Source organism: Centroberyx affinis, unplaced genomic scaffold (assembly GCF_046629955.1).
Source record: "Centroberyx affinis isolate AG114_WGS23_722 - 3 ecotype Tasmania unplaced genomic scaffold, CSIRO-AGI_Caff_v1 ptg002266l_1, whole genome shotgun sequence".
In the NCBI taxonomy this organism is placed as follows: Eukaryota; Metazoa; Chordata; class Actinopteri; order Beryciformes; family Berycidae; genus Centroberyx; species Centroberyx affinis.
In genome coordinates, this window is record NW_027280553.1 from 87,352 (window position 1) to 112,127 (window position 24,776).

The 24,776-nt window shown below is 43.6% G+C and overlaps 2 protein-coding genes across 6 annotated transcripts in view; one reads left to right on the forward strand and one right to left on the reverse strand.

Moving 5' to 3' along the window:
- The first annotated feature begins 1,286 nt into the window (after positions 1 to 1,286).
- Positions 1,287 to 18,648, forward strand: LOC139655460 (calphotin). 3 transcript variants are annotated; one of them, XM_071532875.1, is made up of 14 exons: positions 1,287 to 1,389; positions 4,240 to 4,728; positions 11,167 to 11,214; positions 12,149 to 12,193; positions 12,621 to 13,028; positions 13,429 to 13,461; positions 13,593 to 13,658; positions 13,936 to 14,037; positions 14,634 to 14,738; positions 14,949 to 15,041; positions 15,950 to 15,994; positions 16,255 to 16,380; positions 17,038 to 17,113; positions 17,486 to 18,648. In XM_071532875.1, exons 1-13 carry the CDS (start codon positions 1,345 to 1,347, stop codon positions 17,098 to 17,100), a joined length of 1,668 nt encoding a protein of 555 aa, XP_071388976.1. In that variant the 5' UTR covers positions 1,287 to 1,344; the 3' UTR covers positions 17,101 to 17,113; positions 17,486 to 18,648. The 3 variants fall into 3 exon arrangements, with proteins under 3 accessions (XP_071388976.1, XP_071388977.1, XP_071388978.1); XM_071532876.1 differs by lacking the exon at positions 14,949 to 15,041; XM_071532877.1 differs by lacking the exons at positions 1,287 to 1,389; positions 4,240 to 4,728 and adding an exon at positions 7,330 to 7,464.
- A 2,952-nt stretch (positions 18,649 to 21,600) lies between these two features.
- The window catches only part of gak (cyclin G associated kinase), a 36,342-nt gene continuing 33,166 nt past the window's right edge, over positions 21,601 to 24,776 (reverse strand). For all 3 annotated transcript variants that reach the window (XM_071532870.1, XM_071532869.1, XM_071532868.1), the window contains one exon: positions 21,601 to 24,388. In XM_071532870.1, the coding sequence (XP_071388971.1) occupies positions 24,287 to 24,388 (102 nt within the window). In that variant the 3' untranslated portion in view covers positions 21,601 to 24,286. The remainder of the gene's footprint in view (positions 24,389 to 24,776) is intronic.

Here is a 24,776-nt window from a genome sequence, read left to right on the forward strand (position 1 = left end):
TGCAGTGATCCTGTAGGTCATTCTACCTGAATACATATAGTGGCAGAATGCTTAATGTGTAGGCTACATGTTTTGAAGTGAATGTGACGTCCTGTACCGTGTTTTATACCACTATGTATGTACATTCCTTGCATCATTGCACATTTATTTTTCCTGTTGAACTAAGTGATTCTGATCCCCAGTCCTGTTCCACATGTAGGTCATCATGTAGAATAGCTCACAGTAAGAGAGTCAGTAAAGGTAAGAAACCCTGCTCTAGTTCACCAGAGTGGGACTGGAAGTAAAATCTAAATCCCCTCCAAAATGAAAGCCATACCGACACTCCCCCTTCTCCTCATGCTGTCCTGTATGTTGCCTATAGACGCTTTATTCCGCCTGTACAACCTATTAACCTCTGCAGTGCCAAGTGTTTTGAAGTGTACAAATGTGTTAATCGAAGTTGAATGTGTTTTTTTTTTGGCTTCTTTTATCGAATTATGCGTGAATGCTTGAGCTATAGGCGTCGGGAATTTGCCCTGAGAGTTGTGAGAGACACGCAACACATGGAGTGCGCGGGGGTGCGCAGAGACGTGCGCGCGCTTTCAATCTCTTTATCCTCTTGCATGAGGCACACATAATGAAAGCTATTTTCGTGCTGCATGATTTCATGTGTTCAGAATAGAAAAGTAGACAGAGGCAAACACTTTAATATTCAAGACTGGGTCGAGTCTGTTATTGTTTTGATTTTTTTTCTCAGGAATGAGCGATTTTAAGTGAATCGTGTGTTTTGAATGTAAAAATAATGTGGGGGGGGGGGGGGGGAGAGAGAGAGAGAAAGAGAAAAACTAGAGAGGAAAAACTGGGAAAATGCATTCCTTTCGCTGTGTTGCGTGGCCTCGTGCTTCAGTCAAAAACATTTTCAACTGATCCACGAAAGGGGGGTGTGGCAATCTGCAAGCCCGCGGGCCATGCTCTCTCTCTCTGTCTCTCTCTGTCTCTCTCTCTTTCTCTCTCTCTCTCTCTCTCTCTCTCTCTCTCTCTCTGTCCCCTCTCTCTCGCTTTCTCTCTCTGCCTTTGGTTTGATGGAGTGATTACATAACATACCATCCAGCCAGTAGGTAGCCCAACTCTGATATAATCAACTGTGTGTATGTGTGTCTGTGTGTGTGTGTGTTACCAAGCACACACCCCTCTGCCGTCAACGCCCCCCATCTCTCATCCTGGTCCTCCGATAGGTTCGGAGCGCAGATGAGAGAAATACCGAGGGCTTTAAAAAGATCCACGTTGTTCTTTCTGTCTCTGCTGCTGTGCTTATTAGTTCTTTCTTGTTGGTTTCGAACCCCCCCACCGTCACCACACGCCAAAATGCCCAGCAAGAGGAAGAAGAACAAGCGTCGCATGAGGAGGGTGGTAAGTGGTCGCAGGCGCCTTTCGCTCCGTTTTTATATTATCACGATCATATCCAAAACTCTGGTCAGTTTTAGGCATTTCAGTGAGTAAAAGCAGGAACTCAGTTTCTTGCAATGATTTGATGAAGGCAACTTTTTTTTTTTAATTCGTCGTGATAGTTATGTCTTAATTTCCCTCCGTGCGTCCCTTTTTAAGAAGGAAAAAAAAACTCTGCACTACCTAACATCTTTGTTTATGCCAGGTAGCTCCCACTGTTCCATCCAGAAATGCCTTTTTTGTTCTGCAATTCTCTGATCAATGAAGGCTTCTAAACACGCGCGTTAATTTTTCAGTAGAAAAGTTAAAAAAAAAAAAAAATTGGCATATTTTTGTTCGTCGTATTCATGATTTTCTATTAGTGAACCATTCTTCACTTGACTGCACACATTCACACATTGCTGCTGCTTGCTGTGGCGCGCTCCTGCGCGGAGCGCTCCAAGTCTCGTGCGTAAAAAGTTTTATCTCGCAAAGATAAACGCCTGCGCCAAGTAGGTTATCTCACATTTAGACATTTGGCTTCAGTATCCCATCGCGGATACTCTGGCTCTGCTATTTTGGAAACATCAATTATCGAAAATCAACCCCCGCATGGCTTAAACTCCCGTGCGCCATGCGTTCCCAGCGCTTTGTGCGTAAATTGTCTTTTAAAGCAGCGCGGCACGGAGACCCCAGTTGTTTCAGCATTCTTTTTCGTTCCATTTATCGGTTTGAGTGTTATTTTATCGTTAAGCTTAAATTATTTAATATGTACATTGTTAAAAAGCTTGCTTTCTGCATGCCCCCCCCCCCCCCACAAAAAAAAAAAAAAACATTTTTTTTTTTTTAATTAAAGAAAACACATACACCCGCGCACACATGTACTGTCTTATTTAATACCAAAGTCATTACGATGAAGAGGCAATGGTATGATAACCACGCATCGGGCCCCCTCCCCCTCACACTTTGGTCTTTGGTAGCCTGGAGGACTTTTGCTTCTGAACATTCAGTGCCCTGCGAGGGGAGAGGTGGGTGTGGCAGGGAGGGGAGGGGTGTGTAGTGAGTGAGAAAGTAACATTGAAGCTCCAACTTCTAGAGGTCAAAGGTTATCCCCTGCTTCATCACCAACTTTACCAAGCAGCATCAATCCAGACACCACCAAACACTGTCCTCCATTGTTTTTTTTTCTTCCCATTCATAATAAGTTATTCTTTCAGACCATGCCTTATTTTCTCCCTTTTCCTTTCCTAAAGAAATATCACTTGCTTCACCACTAAAGCCTGCAGGGTTTAGTTGTTGCCATTGGCTCAGTGCTTTACTCCAGATCTGGTAAGACTTCTCAGTATGGAGTTTATGGCATTCCTCCACAGCGCCCCCTCCCCCCCTCATCTTGTCTGGCTTAAGCCTCTAGCTGGCCAGTCCCTGACTCTCGGCTCCACAGGCCTGTATTTGGTAGTGTGTGGATTGTAGGAATGTTTTGCACTAGATTGCCAGATTGGAGTCTGCACAATCTCTCTGATTCTCTTAGAGCCACTCAGTCAGTGACACTCAGACAAAAATGGCCCTAGAAGTCAGTCACAGCTTTGTGTTATCAGCATTCCCTCTGTGGTCAAGATAGATCAGTCTGAGGTGCAGGAGCACAGGAGGGGAAGGGTCTTGAAGACTTCGAGCTGACTGCTCTGCTGCAGCACATGCCTTTCAGCACCCCCACCTTGGTAAACAGTCTCTCTTGTTTCTCTCCAGGGTCGACTGAGCCTCTTGAGAGAGGCCTTCACACTTAAAGGAATTCATTTGTGATTTTGATGAACATTTTATTTAATATTAAAATAATACCCTGTGAGGTTTGGATTGAAAAACAGGCCAACTATTGGTGTATTGAGAGAAGGGAGGGGTTGTTTTGACGGCAGATAGCTGGACAGGCGTAGACATATGCACACACACACATACACAGTCGGCTTACAGGGCTTTTCAAGCACTGTGAATGTCGCCTTAACAAAGCATTTTCTGGGTGTGATTATAACCTGATTATAACCTGATTATGATGCGATTAGGCCTACTGTCTGGCCTGCGGGGCCCCCGTCCGGCGCTCTCAGCCCTGCTGACTCACACGGTTTCCATTCCCGCTTCACCAGACCTGTCAGAATCATTCTGATTCAGCTAATTAGCTCCCATTATCTAACTAGCTTTGCTGGGCCCACTCCCAGTTGCCCCGGCCCCTCCCTCCAGTGGTCTGCACTCCTAAACCTCCAATAAAGCCCGAAGGGTTTAGTCCTGAGCGGAAAAACATGTTGGACCTGGCTGGTATGGCATCCCTGGTATTCCTGTGAATAGAAAAGTGCTAGAATGAACCTCCCACTGTCAACAACACCGCCTATCTGAGCTAGATAAGGACCTCAATAACAATCAGACCGCCAGGACCCCCATTTGCCTCTGATTTTCATTCTCAATATCTTTTTCGCTTTCATTTTCCGTCTCTTTAAATATCTCTGATCACTTTAGATATTGAACACCTATAAAAGCCATTGTCCTACTTTTTACTGCATGCCTGCTGAACCACTGCCATGCTATCGTTCAATACCCAAGAAGAATTATTTAGAAAAATTTAATTTTGGAAGTTACAAGGAATGGTCGTGTAACTAGTTGAAAAAAGTATTGTGTTACCGACCGTATACCAATTTGGTTCTACTGTTTAACATTTAAAAGAGCATTGTTCCCAGCAGAATTAATAGATGCGGGAAAATCCATTAAGGGGGACTTCAACAATAATGGCTCCCATTGTAATGACAAGATAACAATCATTAACCACAATCCTCTTCTGTCTTTTGACCCCAACAGCAAGCCCAGAGGAGAGCCCTCGAAGAGCAGCATGCAGCCAACCCCCCGGCCAAAGCAACCCCCGGGATTGCAGTGAGCGCGCCCCCTACAGCAGCCCCTAAGAAGGTGGCCAAACCTCCAGCACCCGTAAAACAAAAGATCCCAGAGGCCGTTCCCATTGCCGTCCCCATTGTGGAGGCACCCAAAGTAGTACCAGCACCAGTTGTACCAGCACCAGTTGTACCAGAACCAGTTGTACCAGAACCAGTTGTACCAGAACCCGTTGTGGAAGAACCAGTTCCAGCGCCCGTCCCGGTCGAGGTAGCGGCACCAGAGCCTGAGCCTGTGGTGCTGGAACAGACTCCAGCAGAAGTTGCGGTTGAAGCCCCGGCTCCGGTGGTTGAGGAAGAACCAGCCGTCGAGCCCACGCCAGTGGAGCCCCCTACAGTTGAGGCAGCAGTAGTACAGGAGGCTGAATCCATCATTCCAGAACCAGAACCAGTAACCGAGGTAAGAACCACTTTATTTCACACAGGGTGGAAGCTGGGGCGATTTGAGCTGTACACGTTAAAAAACTAGGTTCATTGAGGATCGTTATAAGTTTCAAAGGGAGTCAATAAGCACCCTAGGATTCCTCATTAGAAAAAGAAATATCAGCAATGGGTTCCTTGTAGAACCCTCATATGTCAGAAGTCCATGAACCGGTCATAGAGTTCTTCAAGGAATCTTCTTGAGTTGATCTGTGATGGTTCCTCAAAGCCCTTCGAGTGATTTTAATAGTTCTACTGTTAAAATCTCTAAGGCTTAACATGGCATGGCAATTTACCTACCAATGTAGAAGATTTCCATCACATTTAGTAAAAACCCAACATTTGAAGCAACTTGATCTTGAAAATTTGTCTGAGCTTCTTTGGTGCCTTCATTGGTTCTAGAAATCCCAGTGTGTTTTTATGAAGCCTCACCAAGCTGTATAGAAAATGGGTCAGGTTTCTTCTTGGGGTAATGAGCTGCACTGGGTACAGCATGTGCCTTGATGCAGTTGCATGCTGCTGCCATTTTGTTTTCACTAGCAGCCTGCTCTGCTGCCAGTTTAGATGTTGGTTGGTCAAGGGCTTGTTGGAGAACTGAGCTTCATAAAGTTCCACATGTGCCTTTTGTATGTATATTTCAGGGTCTTTCTCTGCACGTGTCAGTGTGAAGTAGTGTTTTCTCAGCGACCAGTTTAGATGCTGGTTGGTTAGGTTTGTGCTATGAAAATTGTCGCTGTGGCTGGCAGTGAGATGGAGCTGTGTCCTTATGGGAGGAGAGGTGGAGTGGGTGGGGGGTTGGAGGGCAGAGGGAACAACGTGTTCCATTTAGCAAAGAGATGGAAAGTAAGAGAGAGAAAGAGAGAGACTGTACATCAGTGGGAGACTGGGCAGAGCCTGTTCGGCAGTCACTATACATTACCTCCTACATCAAAACTGTCTGCTTCAGTAGGCACATTATGTGTCTTTCTTTCAGATTTCACTTCTTTTTTGTTTGTCTTGACTGAGTAGGCTGATTGGATTAGATTGGGGGGGGGGGGGTCCAGGCCAATGGGGTTCGCTGTGTGAATTATGGTCTTAGACAAGTGTTATCTGCACGATGTTGGACCAAATTTTTTATTGTATTATAGTGCCTAATGTAATTTGATTTACCACAGTATTGCACCCATTGTTGTAATTTTACTCTCCAAGTGTGCAGTTTTCAAATCAATGTAGTTGGTGAAATGCAAGGCACATGGTTATGAGCTAGTTGTTTTGCACAGTGGTAACCTTTGCAGAAGTCTTCCCTTTTATAAATGAATCCTATATATATTGCATTTATACTGAACACAGTTCTTTGTTGAATGTTCAAAAGCAGAAACCAAACTAGTGAACTGTAACATAAAATGCCAATGTTTCTCAAACAACTAGTTAGAAATATTCTTTTTAACCTCCAACAGCTTTTAGAAATTTTAAATTGATGATCACATAGGCCTTACTGTAAAGTCTGTGTGATGCAATCGTCATGAGCACATTTTGGGAACAGAATGTCCTGTTTGCAGCATGTAGACTCCAGGCTATGTGCACATGTGCACATATGCTGCACACTGCTCATACACACATATAACTCATCTTGCTGCACATACACACACACACACACGCCTAAACACGCTTTGCACATACATACATACATTCATGCACACTCGCACAAAGACACACACGCACAAACAAATGCACGGTCTTTGCTCCCAGTAGCTGAGCCATGACCACATATGGTGCGTAGTAAGCGCTCACATGTATGTTAGCGTGTGTGTGAGTGCATGATGCAGGCCAGGCCCAGTGTAACAAGAGTGGTGTTATCATTGGGGTGCCAGTTGTTACGACTCCCCCCGACTGAAATGTCCCTCCCGCGTTCTTCGGTATCCTCTGTCCCCCCCCATCCAGTCAACATATGCCATTTGGTGGGCATTTTTATCCACAACGCTTTCCAGTAGCAAGACTGCCTACATTTTTTTTAGATTGAGCGGCCCCAGTGGGAATGTAACCCCTAACCCTGGATGTGCGAGTGCTATGTTCTACCCACTGAGCTATACAGGACCAATAAAGGTTTCTATAGGAGATGGTCTTCCTATCATTGTGTGGTTGTTAGGGTCTGGCAGTATCCACCCCTTCCCTCCCCTCCCACCACCCCACCCAATCCCCTTCTCTCTCCCTCCTCGCTTCGCTTCTCAGCTCTTGGCTCCTTCACTGCTTGCAGATGTGCCAGATATACCTCAGACTCATGCAAACACGCACAGACTCTCACACACACACACACTTTGGCAGAACTTGGCAGAAATTAGTCCTGACTGTAACTGCAAACACATATAATACTGGGTTGCATATATAGTGCAAGTAACAACAGTTTTATGAACATTAATTGATTTTGAGGTAGTGACACTTGGGGAACGTTGAGCTTTATTAGATTTTGCTTGGCTTGAGCTGGACACACACACACATACACTAACCCATGCACACACACCCACACAGAGGCACCCACAGTTCTGCAAGACATAATAAGGCTGCTCATTCCGTGTCACCACGCTTCAGTCTAGCGCTGGACATCGGTTGGTCAGAGGGTCGTTAGAGATCTGTGTATCTTCGTGTATCAGAGCGGGTAGAAATGGGGCTCATATTCAGCTGGTTTCGGGGTCCCAGAGAGGTGGGCGCCCCACTTCTGGAAGTCACCACGGAGACTCAGGTGAGTGTCACCTCTCCCCTTACCCCCGCCACCCCCTCCCACAAAATCATCTGACCCATTGTGTTTTTCTCTGTGGCCTAAAGCGACGGTGGGCGCGCCCCTGCCGAGGCTGAACATTTTGTACCAGCTCGCTCTCTCTGTGCTCCTGCCTTCCCTCTCTCCCCTTGTAAACTCCCTCCTTTCTCCTCTCCTCCCTCTATCTGCCCTTGCTCCCTCTCTCCCTCCCTCCTAGTTACCTTTCTCCCCCTCTCTCCCTGCCTACCCCCTCCCTCCTCCTCTCCTTCCCTCGCTCTCCCTCTCTCATTCCTTCTCTCCCCCCCTCGACCCTTTTTCTCTCTCTGCTCCTTCCTTCCTACCTTTCTCCCCCTCTCTCCTTCCTTCCCTCGCTCCCTCTCTCGCTCCCTCTCTCGCTCCCTCTCTCGCTCCCTCTCTCGCTCCCTCGATCCTTCCTTTCCCTCCTTCTGTCCTTCTCTTTCCTCGTCTCCCCTCTCTCCCTCTCTTTGTCCCTCCTTCCCTCCATAAATCTTCCCTCTCTCTCCCCCTCCTTCCTTCCTACCTTTCTCCCCCTCTCTCCTTCCCTCCTTCCCTCGCTCCCTCTCTCCCTCCTTCCTCTACTTTCTGCTCCTTCTGTCCCGTGTCTTCGCCTATATGGGGCCTCTTTACAAGAACACCTCAGCCTTTTTGCTCGGCACGTGCTCGTTGTTCATCCATGTGTCCTCCTTTTGTCATTGGTTCATAGCTGGGAGGAGTGGGAGGAGACAGGAATGGGGAAAGTGGGATATTGAGTTCTATGTTGGGATGATTAGGAGGAGGAGAAGGGGTGGGGGGTGTCTGCCGTAAGCTAATTCAGTAGACTCTAATCCACATGTGTGTTGAAGTGTGTGTGTAGTTGCGGCCGTTTAGCCTTTGGTATTTGCTGGGTTGAAGAGGAGCTTATAGACAGCTGTCACAACCTTTTTAATGTCTGTGGCAAATTTCTCCTGACAAGATGTCTTGGGGAGACTTCTGGAAGCAGCGTTAGGGTCGAGCCGCTTTTAGCTCGTTCCCCTCTAAATGAGAATGTAAACTGCAGTGAATTTGCTAAGGACCGGTAAGAATAATGCATCGCTTTCCTGGTTATTTGTCCGTAATAAATTGGATGGGACAACCAGAGAGAGAAAATTGGAGGCGGACAAGGAGGGATGTGTAAAGGGATATTTCTTACGTTTCTTGATTTGGCTGAAAAAACTAAAACCTTATGGCACATGAGACACCCCCCCCCCCCCCCCCAACACACACACACACACACACACACACACACACACGCAGTACCTCCCCACCCCCTCTCTCTGTCTATTCATACCCACCACCCCCTCCCCAAGCTCTCTGACAACTTTTATTGGTTTGTTTTCGCAAAGACTATGGGCCTTTGTTAGTGGAACAGGTCGTTTTTACATAGGGAAAAGTCACAAAACACCCCCTCTTTCTGTCTTTTTCTTTCTTTCTTTCTTTTTTCTTTCTTTCTTCTCATTGGTTCGCTTGGTCTGTCTTTCTGTCTTTCTTTCTCATCCCACATGTTCAAACAGTTATCTGCATGCACATGTCGCTGTCTTCAGAACTGAAAAATGGGAGTTATGAAGCTCTCCCCACATCTGGTTGATAAGTCGCTTTGTCTGCGCTCTCCATACATATTCAGAGCTGTGGCTTTGTTTTGTTTTGTGCCACTTTTATCTTACAAAGCAGAGAGCATGCAAGTTGCCAATACTTTATATTTAAATGGTTCAAAACTGTTTAGTTGTCAGGAATCCTGGCATTTCTCTCATTTCTCTTTGGGGGAGGGGGGCGTGTCTGTGTGAGCATGAGGTTGGTTGGAACATGGAGTACACTTCATATAGGTACACTGTGTTCTTCTATGGATTAAAATGGTCTGTCTGATATGTGGCTGCTCTCAGATCAGTTTTGGCACATGCTGATTATAGTGTTTCAACGGGGCTTGTGGGACGGGATTTGTACTCAGATCTGTTGGGTACACAGTGTTCTGCCGTAGGGACGGACCGGGGGGGGTGTGTATGTGTGCGTTTTACTGTCAAGTAATGGAACACTTATAGCCCACCACCCTCCCTCCCTCCCCTCCTTCCTTCCTTCCCTCCACCCTTGTTTCTTTCTCTCTAACTCTCCCCAACACCAGCCCTCCCAGCCTTTAGCTACAGCACATATTTACCCTACTATGCGTACATGTTTGCCCACTTGGCTTTTGTTCATTGGCTGCTAAAAACCTGGGGGATTGGATTCCTCACTCACTGGTAGAACTACACATAGAAAACAGGAAAGATGTTAAAGAAGTTACTCTTTGACCCTGAGTATTTTTCTTTTTCTTAGCTGGATGCTTCTGTCTGCTGTGAGAGTTACCGCTCTATTCATACTAGATAGATGACCCATATTCTTTGGTCGTTTGATGATTGGCCCATTCCTGACTGGCGGTGATAGCAGTTGCTATACACCAGACAGACTTATCCTACACTGAGGAAGAAGAAGGCTGCTGCAGGACAGAGTAAATAATTGACTATCCGACTCTGAAGATATACAATATTTATGCGCTGCACTCTGTGCTTGTCAGTATGGCTCAACACACTTGACCGCACAGAGGATGCCGCCTGAAAACACTTACGCGAGTGCCAGCCATGCCACTAATTGGGTGGCGAGGCAGAAATTAGCAAGCCATTAAAAGTGGTGCTGGCAGAGTGAGAGATAAATGGGAAAAGGAAGGGAAAAGATGGGTCAGCCCTCTGGTGTTCTGGGCATCTTATCAAACCTCCATTTTTTTGTGTTGTCTGTCCAGAAAGTAATTACTGCCACTCCTAATAGACATTCTGGAGAGACAAGTGTACCGTTTGTACCTTTTCTTTTACATAGAACTGTTGTAGTTTTAAATTTGTGTGATCTCATGCTGAAGACAGTTTTAACGAGGTGATTACGTTTTCTGAATCTGAGCTGGTATAGGCAGGAGCACGAGAACTCGGAGTGGCAGCTCCATCCCACGTTATGCAATTGGTTGTAACATTACTGTTGGTTGCATAACGCACCTCCCCTTCTCCACTCCTACAACACTCTGAATAGACAAAGCACACTATGAAGGAAGTGTGTGTGTTATTTGTTTGTGTGTGTGTGTGTGGACCCCCAGTGTTCATGTGAATTTACGATCTTGAAAACATTCTCATTTTGGCAAACCTTTCCTTTCTTGGACATCGTAAACCAGCTAACACTCCCACTCTTCTTTCTATAATAAATGCCTCTGGGCTGTCACACCTAAAGTTAGTCAGCTTGACTCTTGTCGAGGAGATCAATTCGCTCTGGGCTCATTTTTAGGATTGTGTGCTCCTCCCAAAGCCTGACCTTTAACCGTTTGTGGTGGGAAAACAACACAACAGCACCGTAGAGTAATGGCAGCAAGTAAACTTTGACAAAATATTCCCTGAAAGTGTTCAAGCTTTTAGAAATGTTTTTGGAAGGCTTGTTCATGTATCTCCAGAGTGCCTTGTTTTAATGAGAACTACTTTCTGCCAACTACGCTCCACCAAAGTTCAGTTTATATGTGTCTTTGTAGATTTGTATATGTCTTTATTTTTCCATTTTGCACATGAATAAACTTCTCTCTCCCTCTTTCTTTCTTTCTTTCTTTCTTTCTTTGTCTCTCTCCCTCTCCTCTTTCTCTCTCTCCCTCAGGTCACACCCACAGTTGAGGCCCCAGTGGTGGCTCCTGCTGAGATTGAGGTAAAATAAACCTGTCAACCCTTTCACAAATCCCCCGCCCCCCAACACACACACACACATACACACACATACACACACACACACACACACACACACACACACACACACATACAGAGCCAGTCAGACTGCTCCTTGGTCTCTCAACCCCTTTTTTCGCCCCCTAACCTCAGCCTGCTCAGACATTTCTCTGCCAGAGGCATGGAGTGCACAGGTGGGAATGGACAGGAATGTAGGCAGGGAGCAAAAAAAAACACTCATTTTGAAGTGGGAATAGTATTTGAAGTGCTGCAGTTGTTGAACTGATCACACAGACAACTGCAACTTTTACACTTGTTGAGAGGCCCTATGCGCACCAGAACAGCTGTTTATTCAGCAAAGAGTGGGCAGCTGTAGTCTAGAGGTTAGAGAAGCAGGCTAATGGTCTGAAGAGTTAATGGTTCAAATCCGGGACGGTCTGGGAAAATCTGGGCAAAATGAGTGTAAACTGATGTCCACCCCCCGAACAACAACTATTGTCAAGGGACCCAAGGCAAGGCAGTGCAGCAGTGTGTATAAAAACTGTAGCTACATACATTCATTTAAATGTTATCATTAAGATTTCTTGCTGTGGCTATGGCAATATGGCAAGTGAATTTGAAGACCTATAACTCGCTGTCACTTTTTTATTTCCTGCCATGGTTGTGTTGCAAACACAAATAAATTAATTAGATTCAATTTAGGTTTGATGTGCTGTATACACACAATTACACACAGTAACTTCTAAATGCTGGCATAGAGATAAAGCAATAGGTTCATTAATTTGTTCAAACTTCTATTAATTTGTTCATTTATCAGGCAATCTATTGATGCATCCATCCATCAATCCACCCACCCACCCATCCATCCAGTCATGACTAGAGAGTTTAACTAAGTCCATTTGTCATTTCTCCTCCAGGTTCAGACAGAGGACACTGTAGTCATTGCCACAGAGGTTGAACAGGTAAGATCCATCGTCTATAACTGCATTGTGGTCGCGTCATTAGAAAAGCAATCATTTGGCCATTATTACATTAGAGCTTTGGTTCATGCATGGTAGAACACAGCATGTGTTGTAGGTCAGCACTGTATATTTGTCCAGGGGCAGATTGGAACAATATGGGCCATGGTGCAAGAATTTTAAATTGAAAACTGGTTGCACACTCTAAAAACCAGGGGGAGGCAGTAATTTTGTGTTTAAGAGCCCCTCCCTCACCCCATCACGGGCCTGGGTGTGGCTGCACTGCCTGTATCTACGGCCCTGTGCTTGACTAATGAAAGATCCATATGGTCAGACAGTTACTGATTTGTCCTCCAGTTTACATGTTGCATGGAGTTTTTGTGTGTGCCGTGTTGACTCACCTGTGTGTCTGGTTGCATTGCATGTGCAGACGCATGCTGTCTGTGAGCCAGAGACTGAAGTGGAGGTTCAGGTCTTGGCAGAAGAAGAAGAAGAAGAAGCCGTGCCTGAGGTCCAGGTGGAAGCGGCCGTCACCGAGGCTGTCTGCCAACCGGAGCCCGTAACTGAAGCCGTCGCAGAACCGGAAGCGGAGGCGCCTATTAGCGAGCCCGTTTCTTTGCCGGCCGCCGAAGCAGAACGTGTTGCAGAAGAGCCGGTTACAGAAGCTGTGGCGGAAGCGGTGGAGGAAGCGGTTATCGAAGCGATACCTGAGCCAGAAGAGGTGACTGAGGTCTCCCCTGTAGCGCCCGCTGAGGTGGAGGAGGTGAAGGTCGAAGCAGAAGTGTTGGCTGAAGAAGTTGCACCCGAAGTCGCAGTTGAGCCTGTTGAAATCGCAGAGGTGCCACATTGCTAATAAATACTTTCCTCTCTCCCTGTAACAAACTTCAGTTTCTCCCTCCTTCCATGGACACAAAATGATAGAAGTGCATTTTTGTCTTGTGTGTGTTTTTTTTTGCATTTTTATTCTGTGATAATCTGCAGTTTGCATGCAGCATGTAGTTTGTACAGAAGTAGCTATCACTGAAGTCCCTAATAGAATCAAATTAGTATAATTTAACACAATATTCCTCTTGGGGAAGCAGCCAGAATGCAGCAGTAGTTCATCATCATGCAGTGACTGTGGGACTTCTACAATAGCTACATCTGTAGTTCTGTCATGCCTCCTCTTTTCACACTGTTTCATTCAGATTTTAAGTTAAGATTTCCTGTTGACAATGTTATTTGTTCGTTTACTTTAGGATGTTCCCGCCCCAGCAGTGGAAATCCCAGTGGTGAGTATTTTTTCTTCCATGTACTGGCACAAATTTAAGGTTTTTTTTTTCAAGCATTAGAAAATAGAACTTCTACATCTGACAGTGTTGTGGCTGTAATGATAACATGGCTGTATCTTTTCTCTCACCAGGAGCCAGTCAGCGTCCCGGAGCCTCTGGCAGAAGAGGCTGAAGCCCCTGTAGCTGAAGTCACAGAGGTAAATACTTTTTCCTCTTCAACAATCTTATCCTCAGCCTAGTAGCAGCCAATGTATGTCCATCAATCACAAAGTATCAAATTATCATTTGTGGAAAATATTTACATTTTCTTTATCCTCCTTTTTTCTCCCTTCTCCATCTCTCCTTCCTCCTTCCCTCTCTCTCTTCCCCCTTCTTCTCTCTCTATTTCTCTCTCATCCTCTCAACTGTCTGTCTCTCACACCCTTTCTCTGTATCGCTCTCTTTCTTCTATCTCTTTCTCTACCTCTCTCTCAGGCTCCTGCCCAGCCGGTGGTCGACACTGTGGTTGATGACTTCGTTATCACAGACTCTGCCCCAGTAGTGGAGGCTGCCATGGCCGAGTCTGCTGTTGAGCAGGTGAGAACGACACACATGACACAATGGAGGGAAATTACCGCTAATTACCAGCCAAATGCTGCTAAGTCTCGACACCTAAGAAAGATGCCACCTAAGTGGCATCTTTGAAGTCACAAGGAAATGGCATTTCAATGGGCTATTGCCTCTGTAATGTGAAGTATTTCCGGTTGAAACAGGATATAGCAGTGGGAAATAATCTGGTGAGGGACAAAAGAGTGCAGGCTGGACCATAACAAACAAAGGAAATGATGCCCATTTGGTGTAGATGGTGAAGCAATCCACTGAAATGATTTGTGCATAATGTTGAGTTTCAAAAACGTGTGATCATATTATTGGTCAAAATTTTAACGTAGAACTGCTGGTACAGCATGAAGTAATCACTGAAGATAATGCTGGTTTCCAGGAAGTAAAAGCAATGGGATTTAGATGTAAAAATAGAAGGAAGTAAAAACTAAAAATCTAAAAATGTTTGGCATTTACTGATAATTAGGTTGTGATGTGGAGTAGCAAGGTGAAAAGGCTATTTTTAATTTCATTGTTACTTTAATTCTCAGTCCCAGCCTTTTCTAACTTGCTCCACCTCCTGCTCCATCTAGGCACCTGTGGTCATGACTGACGCCCTCAACGCCCTATCAGAATCTCTGGATGTGACCCCCGCTGTCCCTGAGCCCGCCCCTGTCCCAGCAGCAGAAATCATCAACGTGAGTTTCTGTCAGGGCTTTTATTGTCGAATACGGACAATAATCATCTGGTCAGGCCGTGGAATCAGAGTCAGGCTGTGGTTCAAGTGTTGAAATTATCATGTTGAAAGTATCTTTAGCTTTTATTAAAACAGGTGGAACAGACACACACACACACACACACACACATAGACGCTCTGGCGTAACTGGCAACAATGTTGTTGGTCCCAGGAAACAGAGTGTGGGGAGGAGGAAGTGTCCCTGCTGGGGGAGAGGGAGGACACCCTTCCACCTGACTACCGGCCGTCCCCGGAGGACCTGCTGGTTAGATACGACCTCCTTAAACAACCACAAATATACAGACATTGCGACTGTAGAAGTCGGACTGTTTACTGAAGGCATGCTGGACTGCTGCTGTAGTTTGGCTCCGTCCCCGAGAGGAATTGTTTGGAAAACTCAGCTGAGAGACATTAGAGATTTGTTTTAAAATACGTTAATTTGGATCTATACTAATGCAGGATAGATGGAGGATACATGTAAGAAGGAGGACTAAACTGTTATTAAATTAAACTAAACTAAACCTAAAGTCTACCACACCATCGCAACACCATAGCTATTTTGTGTTGAATTTTCATATTCAGTTAATTTCCATATTTGCTATAAGGCCTGCTGGCTTGAGTCGAACATTGCAAATAACAAAGATAACCAAATCTTTTCATCTGTCCAATCCATTTTGGAAATATTTCATACACTAGTCAGCAATGGCTAAAAAGAGAAGTGGGATAAATCGAGTTTTTAAAAATGCATGCAGGCAGAAAAGGGAGCAAAACATGATTTTTCGCCCCCAAGGAATTCTTCTCAGGTTCGGAGCCAAAGTGCAGCAATAGTTCAGCAAGCATGTAGTAAAAAGTGGGACTTCTACGATGGCTGCAACTCTGTGTTTCTTGTGGTGGGGAATAATGCCTGTGGATGTTCAGATCTTTGGGCTTTTACGCAGGGGTGCCTTCACCTCCCTCACTATCGCACTCACACTCCCTGCCTTCCTCGCTCTCACATTCTCATGCAGTCTTCCCTCGTTCATCCTGCATTTTCATGGAGTAACCCGTGGCTTTCCCCTCTGCGGCTCTCTGCAGACGATATACTTTGAATTTAAAACACTACAGTTAATAAAACAGAAAAGTGCAATTGCAAATATACAGAGGTGTTTAAACAGACTGTTTTCTTCTCTGCAGGCTAAAGAGGGAATTGAAGCCCAGCTTGAAATTGAGGCTGTGAAGGTAAGAACGCTTTTACCAGCATTAAATTTGCATTAGTGTGTGTTGGGTCTTGCAGCATTCCCCCACTCTGTTGAGACATGGGTTCCTGGCAATCATACAAGAAAAGATGATATTTCTAGTCAGCCATTGCTCTCTGTTAATGATTAGCTGCATGCTGCCATGGCTAAAATTACCATGTGCTTAAAATTAGTTTCCAGAATCAGAGTTTCTCACTTCAAATCTCAAATTCCACCTTCTCCTCTCTCCTCGTCCCCCCGCAGGATGCCATTGATGAGCAGACGAGCCTGGATGTGCTGTCAGAAGACCTCTCTGCCCCTCAGAAAGATATCTGTGACATGCCGTGCCAGATGCAGCTCACTGTGGAGCCTGTGCAGCTCGGCGCCATGGTAACGAGATTTAATTTGGGGAATTTCATTTAAGACAAGAAACCTAGCTGTCAAAAACTGTCCTTGGAGCATACATAGATATAAATATATATATGTGTGTATATAATTTTGGAATGAAACCCTTAAATTCAGTCTTCTATTATGAGTCAGAATGGAAATACCCCCAAACTAGTAAAAAATTGTTGGAAAGGACCTTGCACATTTGCAGCTTGAGCTGAATTTAAAAGCCATAAGACAAGGAAATCTACAGTAGATGGCCTGTCATTACTAACAACTATGACCAACAGCAGAATTTTATCAGAATAATCTACTATATCATCCTAACTGAATTAGCCTATTTGCCAATTTCAACCCTAAGTGAAATATTTATTGCAAGGGCAGGGAACTTCCTGATTTGTTCACCCTCCACAGTGACTGTTGGATTCCAAAATCCACCCACAACTTTCACTATTTTATCAGCCAGATCTATTTTCTGAATGGAAAAGAAGAAGAACAGTCACAGTCCAAATTTACCAGCATTCCCTCAAAATGCGGCCGGTCTATGCTGCCTGTCCTGAACTTAGCCGTGGCGGCTGTGTATCCCAGCCATCTTGTGTTTTGGCTTGTATCTCCTTTTTCTACGCACTCACCTCATCTATTTCCTTCCTTGCTGTGCAGGAGATCCCAGCAGAGGGAACGCTGAATGGACACATGGTTCCAGAAGTCTCCATCGAGGGCTAGATCCACACAACAGGTCAGATCACCTTTTTCTTTTTTGGCTTTCAGATAAGATAAATGTTACTGATTCTTAAGAGTAGACCGGTAATAAAATATAAAATAAACATAGACATTTTCTCTAGTGCTAATAATTTTTTTCCACCTGGCTGGAAAAAAACACACTAGATTAGCTGTTTATATATTGACAGATTTACAGATGTCACCAATAATCACCAATACATTTACATAGGAAGGAGGTCTATGTTTGAATTTCGTAATGAAAGTCCAGGAGGAAAGATTATATTCTACTAATCTACCTACCTCAAAGTTGTGCAAGCTTAAACTGACTGAATCTACACTATTTAAAGAAAGACTGACTGAGACTTTTCTTCTTCTTTGTCTCCTCCAGATTCCCCTCAGTCATTTGGAGAACTCATGGCTTCACTGGGAGCCGACCAGCCGAACTTTACTTTTTCATTTTTTAGGGCTTAACAAAGGGACCGCTGGGAAAAATCGAAGGGACATCCACACTTGAAAGTGCCTTTCCTGCCCGGGTTCCTGTCAAAACACCAAACCAAAAAGTCAACAAGCTACAACTGCTGAATTCAAGGCAGCAGAACAGACTCTTGTCATAAGCATGTCGCAATCGGAACAAACATATTATGGCTCCTTTCGTAGATTTTTCTGTATTTCTCCCCGAAAGCATGTACAGTGAATTTGCATTGATTGTAAATCACCTACATACAATGTATGAATACTGTAGCATTGATGAATGTGGCTGTAGTTTGTACCTGGGCCGTGTTTGTAAAGGGCGGGAGGGAAACTTTTTTCTCTGGGTGTTTTTTTTCACATTTCAATATCCCGGATTTTGCTCGTCATGCCCTCTTTCCTGAAGTGGCACGGCAGCAGATTGTTCCCCAGCCTCCCTGTTTCCCCTCATCTCTCCTCCTGTCCTCCTCTGCCCCAATGAAGTGCCATTGCTCGTTAAAGGGATCGTCTGTTTGTGTGTGTGTGTGTGTCCCAGCCTCACCCCTCACCCCTATACTGTGCTGTGTCCGCATTCCCATTTTGAGAGGTCAGTCTGATGCCAACACACTAAACTAACTAAGGGTTCATCGCGGGTTCTTCTAGCACCTTGGGGTTCCTCACCTGAAATCTCTAAAGGGTTCCTTGATGAATCCCCTTCATGTCACGGTTCCCAAAGTCTTTGGGAAGGAGTTCTTCAAGGAACCTTCTGGAGTTCCCCCTGTCGTTCCCATCTGAAGAAACCCCAAGCTAACGCTGTAAGATCCATGCCCGCTGGAGACTGGGGAAGGACGGACTAGAGGGAGCAGGCTCGGAGGTCTTTTTCTGTGTTTCTCGTTTTTTTTTCTTTCTCTTTCTCCTTTTCTAAATTGTTTTGTATAGACCACACGATGTGGTACAGTTTTGCGTTCACAGTCCGTGCTCTGGAGGAGACCTTGAGGAGGAGGAGTCATGTGATGTGATTTGATGATGATGATGATGATGATGATGATGATCACGAGTCGGCTGAGTTGGATTTGATCCACCTTTGGAATAAAGCTGTAACTCATCGTGATGCTGGTGTTTGTTGTTTATTTCATAAAGAATATCCACCATTTTCTTCACTCAAATAAAATACAAACATATGGAAAAATAGTCGGAAATGGATTGATGTTGTGTTGCAGTTGGAAGTCAAAGAAAAAACATGAAATGGGATAAAGTACACAAAGTACATAGCCCTGTATTGGCTATAACAATATTTTTTGGTAGCTTTTACAGATGCAACCATTGTAGCAGTGTTAATTCTTATTGCATGGTTGCAATAATGCTGCACTTTGCTCCCACCCCGAGAGGAAAAATCAACTATTTCTCTCTTTTTAGTCGCTGGAAAAGACAAGTAATGGTCTGGTAATTAGTTTTAGACATCAGAATTGTCTGCAGAAATAATTCATGACCGAAACCATGCAGGGGGATTTCTGCAACCCCAGTATGTTGGGTGAAGCAGTAAACCGCAGTAGTAGTGAATAACTGAGGCAAACCAATAACCAGCACAGATCCAAAGATGATGGTAAGAAGCCCACAGAAAATAATAATAGACATATACAATAATAGACGGATAATAGACAGGGTCAGAACAACTTACACTTTATAACATAGGCAAAATCTTTTTGCTAACCCCACGACATGTCTTTCAGTTGTGACTAACTGCCAGGACTACTTTTATTTTGAAATTTCTGCTCATCAAAAGGAACTACAGAGTTGGGCTTGTTACTCAAAAAGTATCTCATTACTCATTACTAATTTCAAAAGTAATGAAATTAATTTACTCATTACTCAGAGGAGCAGGATTACTTTTCAGTTACACCTGCAAAATTGTCAGTTGCATCCTCTTTTGGCTTCAAAAATCGGCATAACTCAGCTCATGTAAAATGAAATGGGGAACCAAGTAAGACTGATGACTAATGTTCTTGTGAACCTTTTGTTCGATACAATCAAAGTAATTGGAATAGTTACACTTGGAGAAAGTAATTTTTTCTCAGTTCCCCAGTTCTCATCTAAGCTAACTTATTTCTAACAAAGACGAATCGGGGGATATAGTTTTGGATAATTCAGCCTCTTATATTATAATAACCCAAAAAGTGATAATTATAATGTTATTACTGAAATTGAAATAAGTTGTTACACTACTCACTCCTGGTAAAAGTATAAACTACTGTAATGGTTTACCATCCTACAGTGTTATATGAACATAACTAAAGCCTGGATCCAAATAGGATAAAAAATACAAAAAAATGCTAATACGGAATACCAAAAACGTATTGACTGCAAAATCTCTGCTCCTTCCAACCATTATGACTACAAGCAAAGAAAGATTTGCCCATTTAATGAGACCAAACAATGGATATGTCAATATCCATCCAATATCCAAACACATTTTCATGATCACCTCATTCTAAGTAGTCATGTCCTATCATGTAGCTGTTATGAAGCTCTTATTTCGATGTCAGGACCATGTTCTCGTGGATTAGGAGGAACTGAACTGTTAACCCAAGTACCGACTGACTCGATCTACACCAAGTACAGACCCAAGCACAGAAAATGGATTTGCAACTGAAACCACACAGGATCACGGCTGGCAGACCTTTAACCCTTCACCCCTGTCTGTCATCACCTACGTAAATCAAATCCCAATTAATCAACTAAACTTCCAATGACAGCTGCGTCACTCCATTTAATTCAAAACTAGGTGATAATATCCACAGCAATGGTGGAAAGTAACTAAGTAAATTTACTCAAGTACTGTACTTAAGTACAATTTTGAGGTACTTGTACTTTGAGTATTTCCATTTTATGCTACTTTGTAATTATCCTCCATTACATTTTAGAGGGAAATATTGTACTTTTTACTTTACATTACATATATTTCACAGCTATAGTTACTAGTTACTTTTCAGATCAATAATTTATATTTAAAAAATTTGATCATCTTTATAAAATAATATAAAATAGCATTGTTATAGATTAGACTACCCAAAAGTATAGCTAAATTGTTAAGATTAGCTTCACGTTGACAACTTTAAAATGCTGCTTACATGTACATGTATATCAATAAATCAGTATTAATATTCCAATAATTTAAGAAAAATATAAGTCTCTAAATGGGGACAGTTTGCATAATGAGTATGTTTACACTGATACTCTAAGTACATTTTGCTGCCAATACTTATGTACTTCTACTTAAGTAAGATTTTGAATGCAGGGCTTTTACTTGTAATGGAGTAAATTTACATTGTTGTATTGATACTTTTACTGAAGTAAAAGATCTCAGTACTTCTTCCACCACTGATCCACAGTCCGGCTGCTATCCGGGCAAACAGGATTGATCCATGCAGCCTCTAGCCTTCTTGCAATAAATAATACATTGCAAAGGAAAAAATAAAAAATGTTGTCAAAGTTCAGCATGTTCACATCAGCAACAGGGAATCTCAAGTAGGCAACACTTCACTGTTGTGGTTGTGTTGCGAAAAAGATTGACATGGATGGTTGTGCTTATATATGTGTACGTGTTTGTTTGTGGTACTGTGTCTTGCATTGCTTGTGATGTTTCTGCGATCAAATGTGTACATCAGCTCTGAACGATATCACAGAATAATCCTGTGCAGCCTAATGGTGAATGTTGCTTTGAGTAACATGCACTGCATCAGCAAAGTTTTTGTGAAACTGATATGATATCCATTAGCTAATGTGTGCTGCTAAAAAACGACACCACTGAAAACATCATTAATAATAAAAAGATCCTACTGAAACCAAATCAATGCTTGTCTCCAAGATAGATCATCAGAACCTGATGGCAATCCACATCGGATCGAAACATTGATCGAAACGTAAATAGTCTGCTAACAGTGTCCAGGTTTTAACAACTTTCTGCTGAGTCACTCTGGACAAAGCAGCTGGACTGGATGGGCATTTGTATCTCCGAAGAAAACACATGAAGACATGAAACACCAAAATACTCACCTCAGATCAAAAGTTTTTTATTATCATTCTTTTTTTTGCATTGAAATCTACATTCATATTAGTATGATGTAATTTGGTACAGTGAACACTGCTGATGTGTGGTTTTGTAATTTCTGCCTCTTTATACTAAGATGATACTGTCAAAGTGAGTTTCAACTGAATTTCAAGCAACAGTTGTTTTTTTTTGTTTTTGTTTTTACTAAGGTTTACTGGCCCCTCGTGTTGGAATCTCAACAACAAAATGCCAATATGCAAAACAGAAGCATCAACCCAGATAACTTCAGCTCCGTTTCAGAGGGAAAAAAGAAAAAAACGAAAAGGTACAAAACTCGAAGACTGACTAAAAGGACAAATGATAAACACATACCCGATAACAACAGAGAGCATATATATATTTGTAAAAGCACATTCGCATTAATAATAGATGCTTTGGAATGAAAACAGCAACAAAGAGGCTCATTGTGATCCACCGACAACTGTCCCACTCACTCTCAGCACATTCAATTCATATATTATCTGAAGCTCATTTAACTTATGCCATTAATATGCATGAATACATGTCACCCCTCCCCCAAAAAATAATAATAAATAAGAAAACAGGTGATTTGATTGGTCCATGAGGTAAAATGTAAAATTAAAAAAAGGAGGGAGGGAAAAAAGAGCAAACAAAGACAGCTGGAAAGATCAGGAGGCCATTTTGAAAAGAGAAACATGTAACAGAAAAAAAAAACATAACGAAATAAACGAAATGGTTGATGTGGGAGAGGTGTCGTAACACAGTGGAAAACATGAATTTATGAATTTAAGGAGCTTGAGATTGGAGACAGGAATGATGTCCAACAAGGCTTCATTATCCTCATACATGCCTCCCTCTCTCTTACACACGCACACACACACACACACACACACACACACACACACACAATGCATGTAACCCCCCACCACACACCCACACTCACACACTCATCAAGCTCCATATCAAATCAACTGCCCAGACTCTAATCGTAACAAAGCCACTTCACGGATGATAATATTTACACTGAAGCGAAAACTAAATGACAACTCATGACAAAAAGCTCAATATAAACGTAGAATCAAGCAAAAAAAAAAAAAAAAAAGTAAAACCAATAGCAACCACATTAGATCACCATATTCTCTTTTTGTTCCTTCACTTTTTATCTCCTCCTATGCACTGACAAAACAATGTCCACAGAACAGGCGCTGGTGGTGGGCGGGGCTTACACAGAGAAAGGGGGGGGGGGGGGGTTGTTAGAAGATGACAATGATGATTGGGATGTGCAAAATGGCCGTCAATCAAAGCAAAGACCAGCGTGAGCCCAGGGATGGCGTGTAGTTTGAAACTCAGACTCTTCACCATTTCTGCTACAAGGAAAGAGCACTTCAAAAAAAAAACAAAAAAACAAAAACAAAAAACAGAGCCACCGCCCGCTTGGGACTACCCCGGGCTCAAAATCAAGCGCATCTCCTGCAGGCTGCTCAGAAGTTAGGTGAGGGAGGGCATGTAGTTTGCTACGTAGTGTAGCCCGAGTGGGTGGAATCGTCAACGTTTCTGCTGAAAGGAACACTTCAAAAAAGAGCAAACCGCCCGCTTGGGACTACCTGGGGCTCCAAAACAAGCGCATCTCCTTCTTTAGAGGTTAGCAGTTTTCACACCGGTCCAAGGAGTGTGTGTGTGTAGTAGTAGTAGTAATAGTAGTAGTAGCACTAGTAGTGTTCAGCAGGCATTAGGCCTACTGGCAGGCCTGTCTGTCTTTCTGGAAGAGGATGTAGCTTAAGTCCGACCCCACCCAAGTGTGCCCCCTAAAGGTGCAACAGTGGCACTTCAAAGTATCATTGGATGTCATCAACAGCACCCCAAGCACCACCCTGTCCCAAAATGTCTGGGGAGATTCTGAACCCTGCTGCCGCATTTGAAGCAGGAGAGAAACTGAACTTTTTTTTTGTCCACCGGTCGCTGCGGCTGGTATGCTCCAAGATTCACCAGCCACTTTCACTCGGTTTTAGAATAAAACAGAACCTCCACATGATGCTTGCTGAACTTCCATGTTGGCTGGTTCGTTAAAAAAATTCACCCGCCATTTTCACTATTACCACCAGTCGCCTGCCAAAGTGGCTGGCAGAGCAGACAAACTTACCAGCCACAGTCCAAAATTAACCAGCATTTGGTTGGTGGCTGGTGTTGGGTTATCATATCCTTTCATCTGTATACTGTCCTCGTGATAATCAGCTTGTTTCTTTTCAAAGTCCTTGTAACATCTGATTTTTTCCATTTTGTCTTCTTTGTGTGATTGTCTGTCATCCCTCCATCTCCCCCCCCAATCGCAGCACCACTCAGGCAGTCGTGTAGGTAGGCAGTGAGTTTAACAACGGTCATGATGTTTTTAACAGACTGTTGATGGGCAAGCGAGGAAAGTTTCACTGCAGCCAGGCGAGAGGCAAAAAAGGTCTTCTCCCTCGACTGTAGAAGGAAAGAAGAAAGAAGAGAGTAAAGAAGGAAAGGGGGGATTGAAGGGAATGGTAGAGAGGACACCTCTCAGAGGCACTGCGCCCCCTAAGGCCCAATGTGGGCTCAGTCCTGTCCAATCTGGCCCAGTCTAACCCGATTTGGTTAGGCCGAATCCAGTCCAGTCCGGTCTGGTCTGGTCTAGCTGGGATCCAGACCAGGCTTTTAGAAGAGTGCTTTGGATCCCTGGTTCTCGAACTCTGACCAGGCATCGTTCAGTTCCATGAAGATCATCTTAGCATAATCTTCATAAGGCTGGCCGGTTGCCTGGACACAAGAGACACAACCAGAGAGAGAGAGAGAGAATTAACAAAATATTTGCAAATCTCAAGCTTTTACAGTATACAGTATTCAGTTTTGGCACAAGCCTGTGGCATTATATATAAATCACAATAACATCAATTACACAAATCCCCCCATGCATTTCATAAAACCTGCTGTACAGTATATATACGATTCAGGGGTCTGGGTGACAAATCTCCATTTTGTGCAATGTAAGGTATCTTATACATTTACAGACTATTTAATTGCCTTTAACAAGCATGGCCAAGTGGTAAAACAGACTCTACAGCTGCACTTCCTACGACACAATACAAACACATACAAGACATATTTCCCCCCCCAAATAATCCAGAAACGCAGTCAAAATGAAACA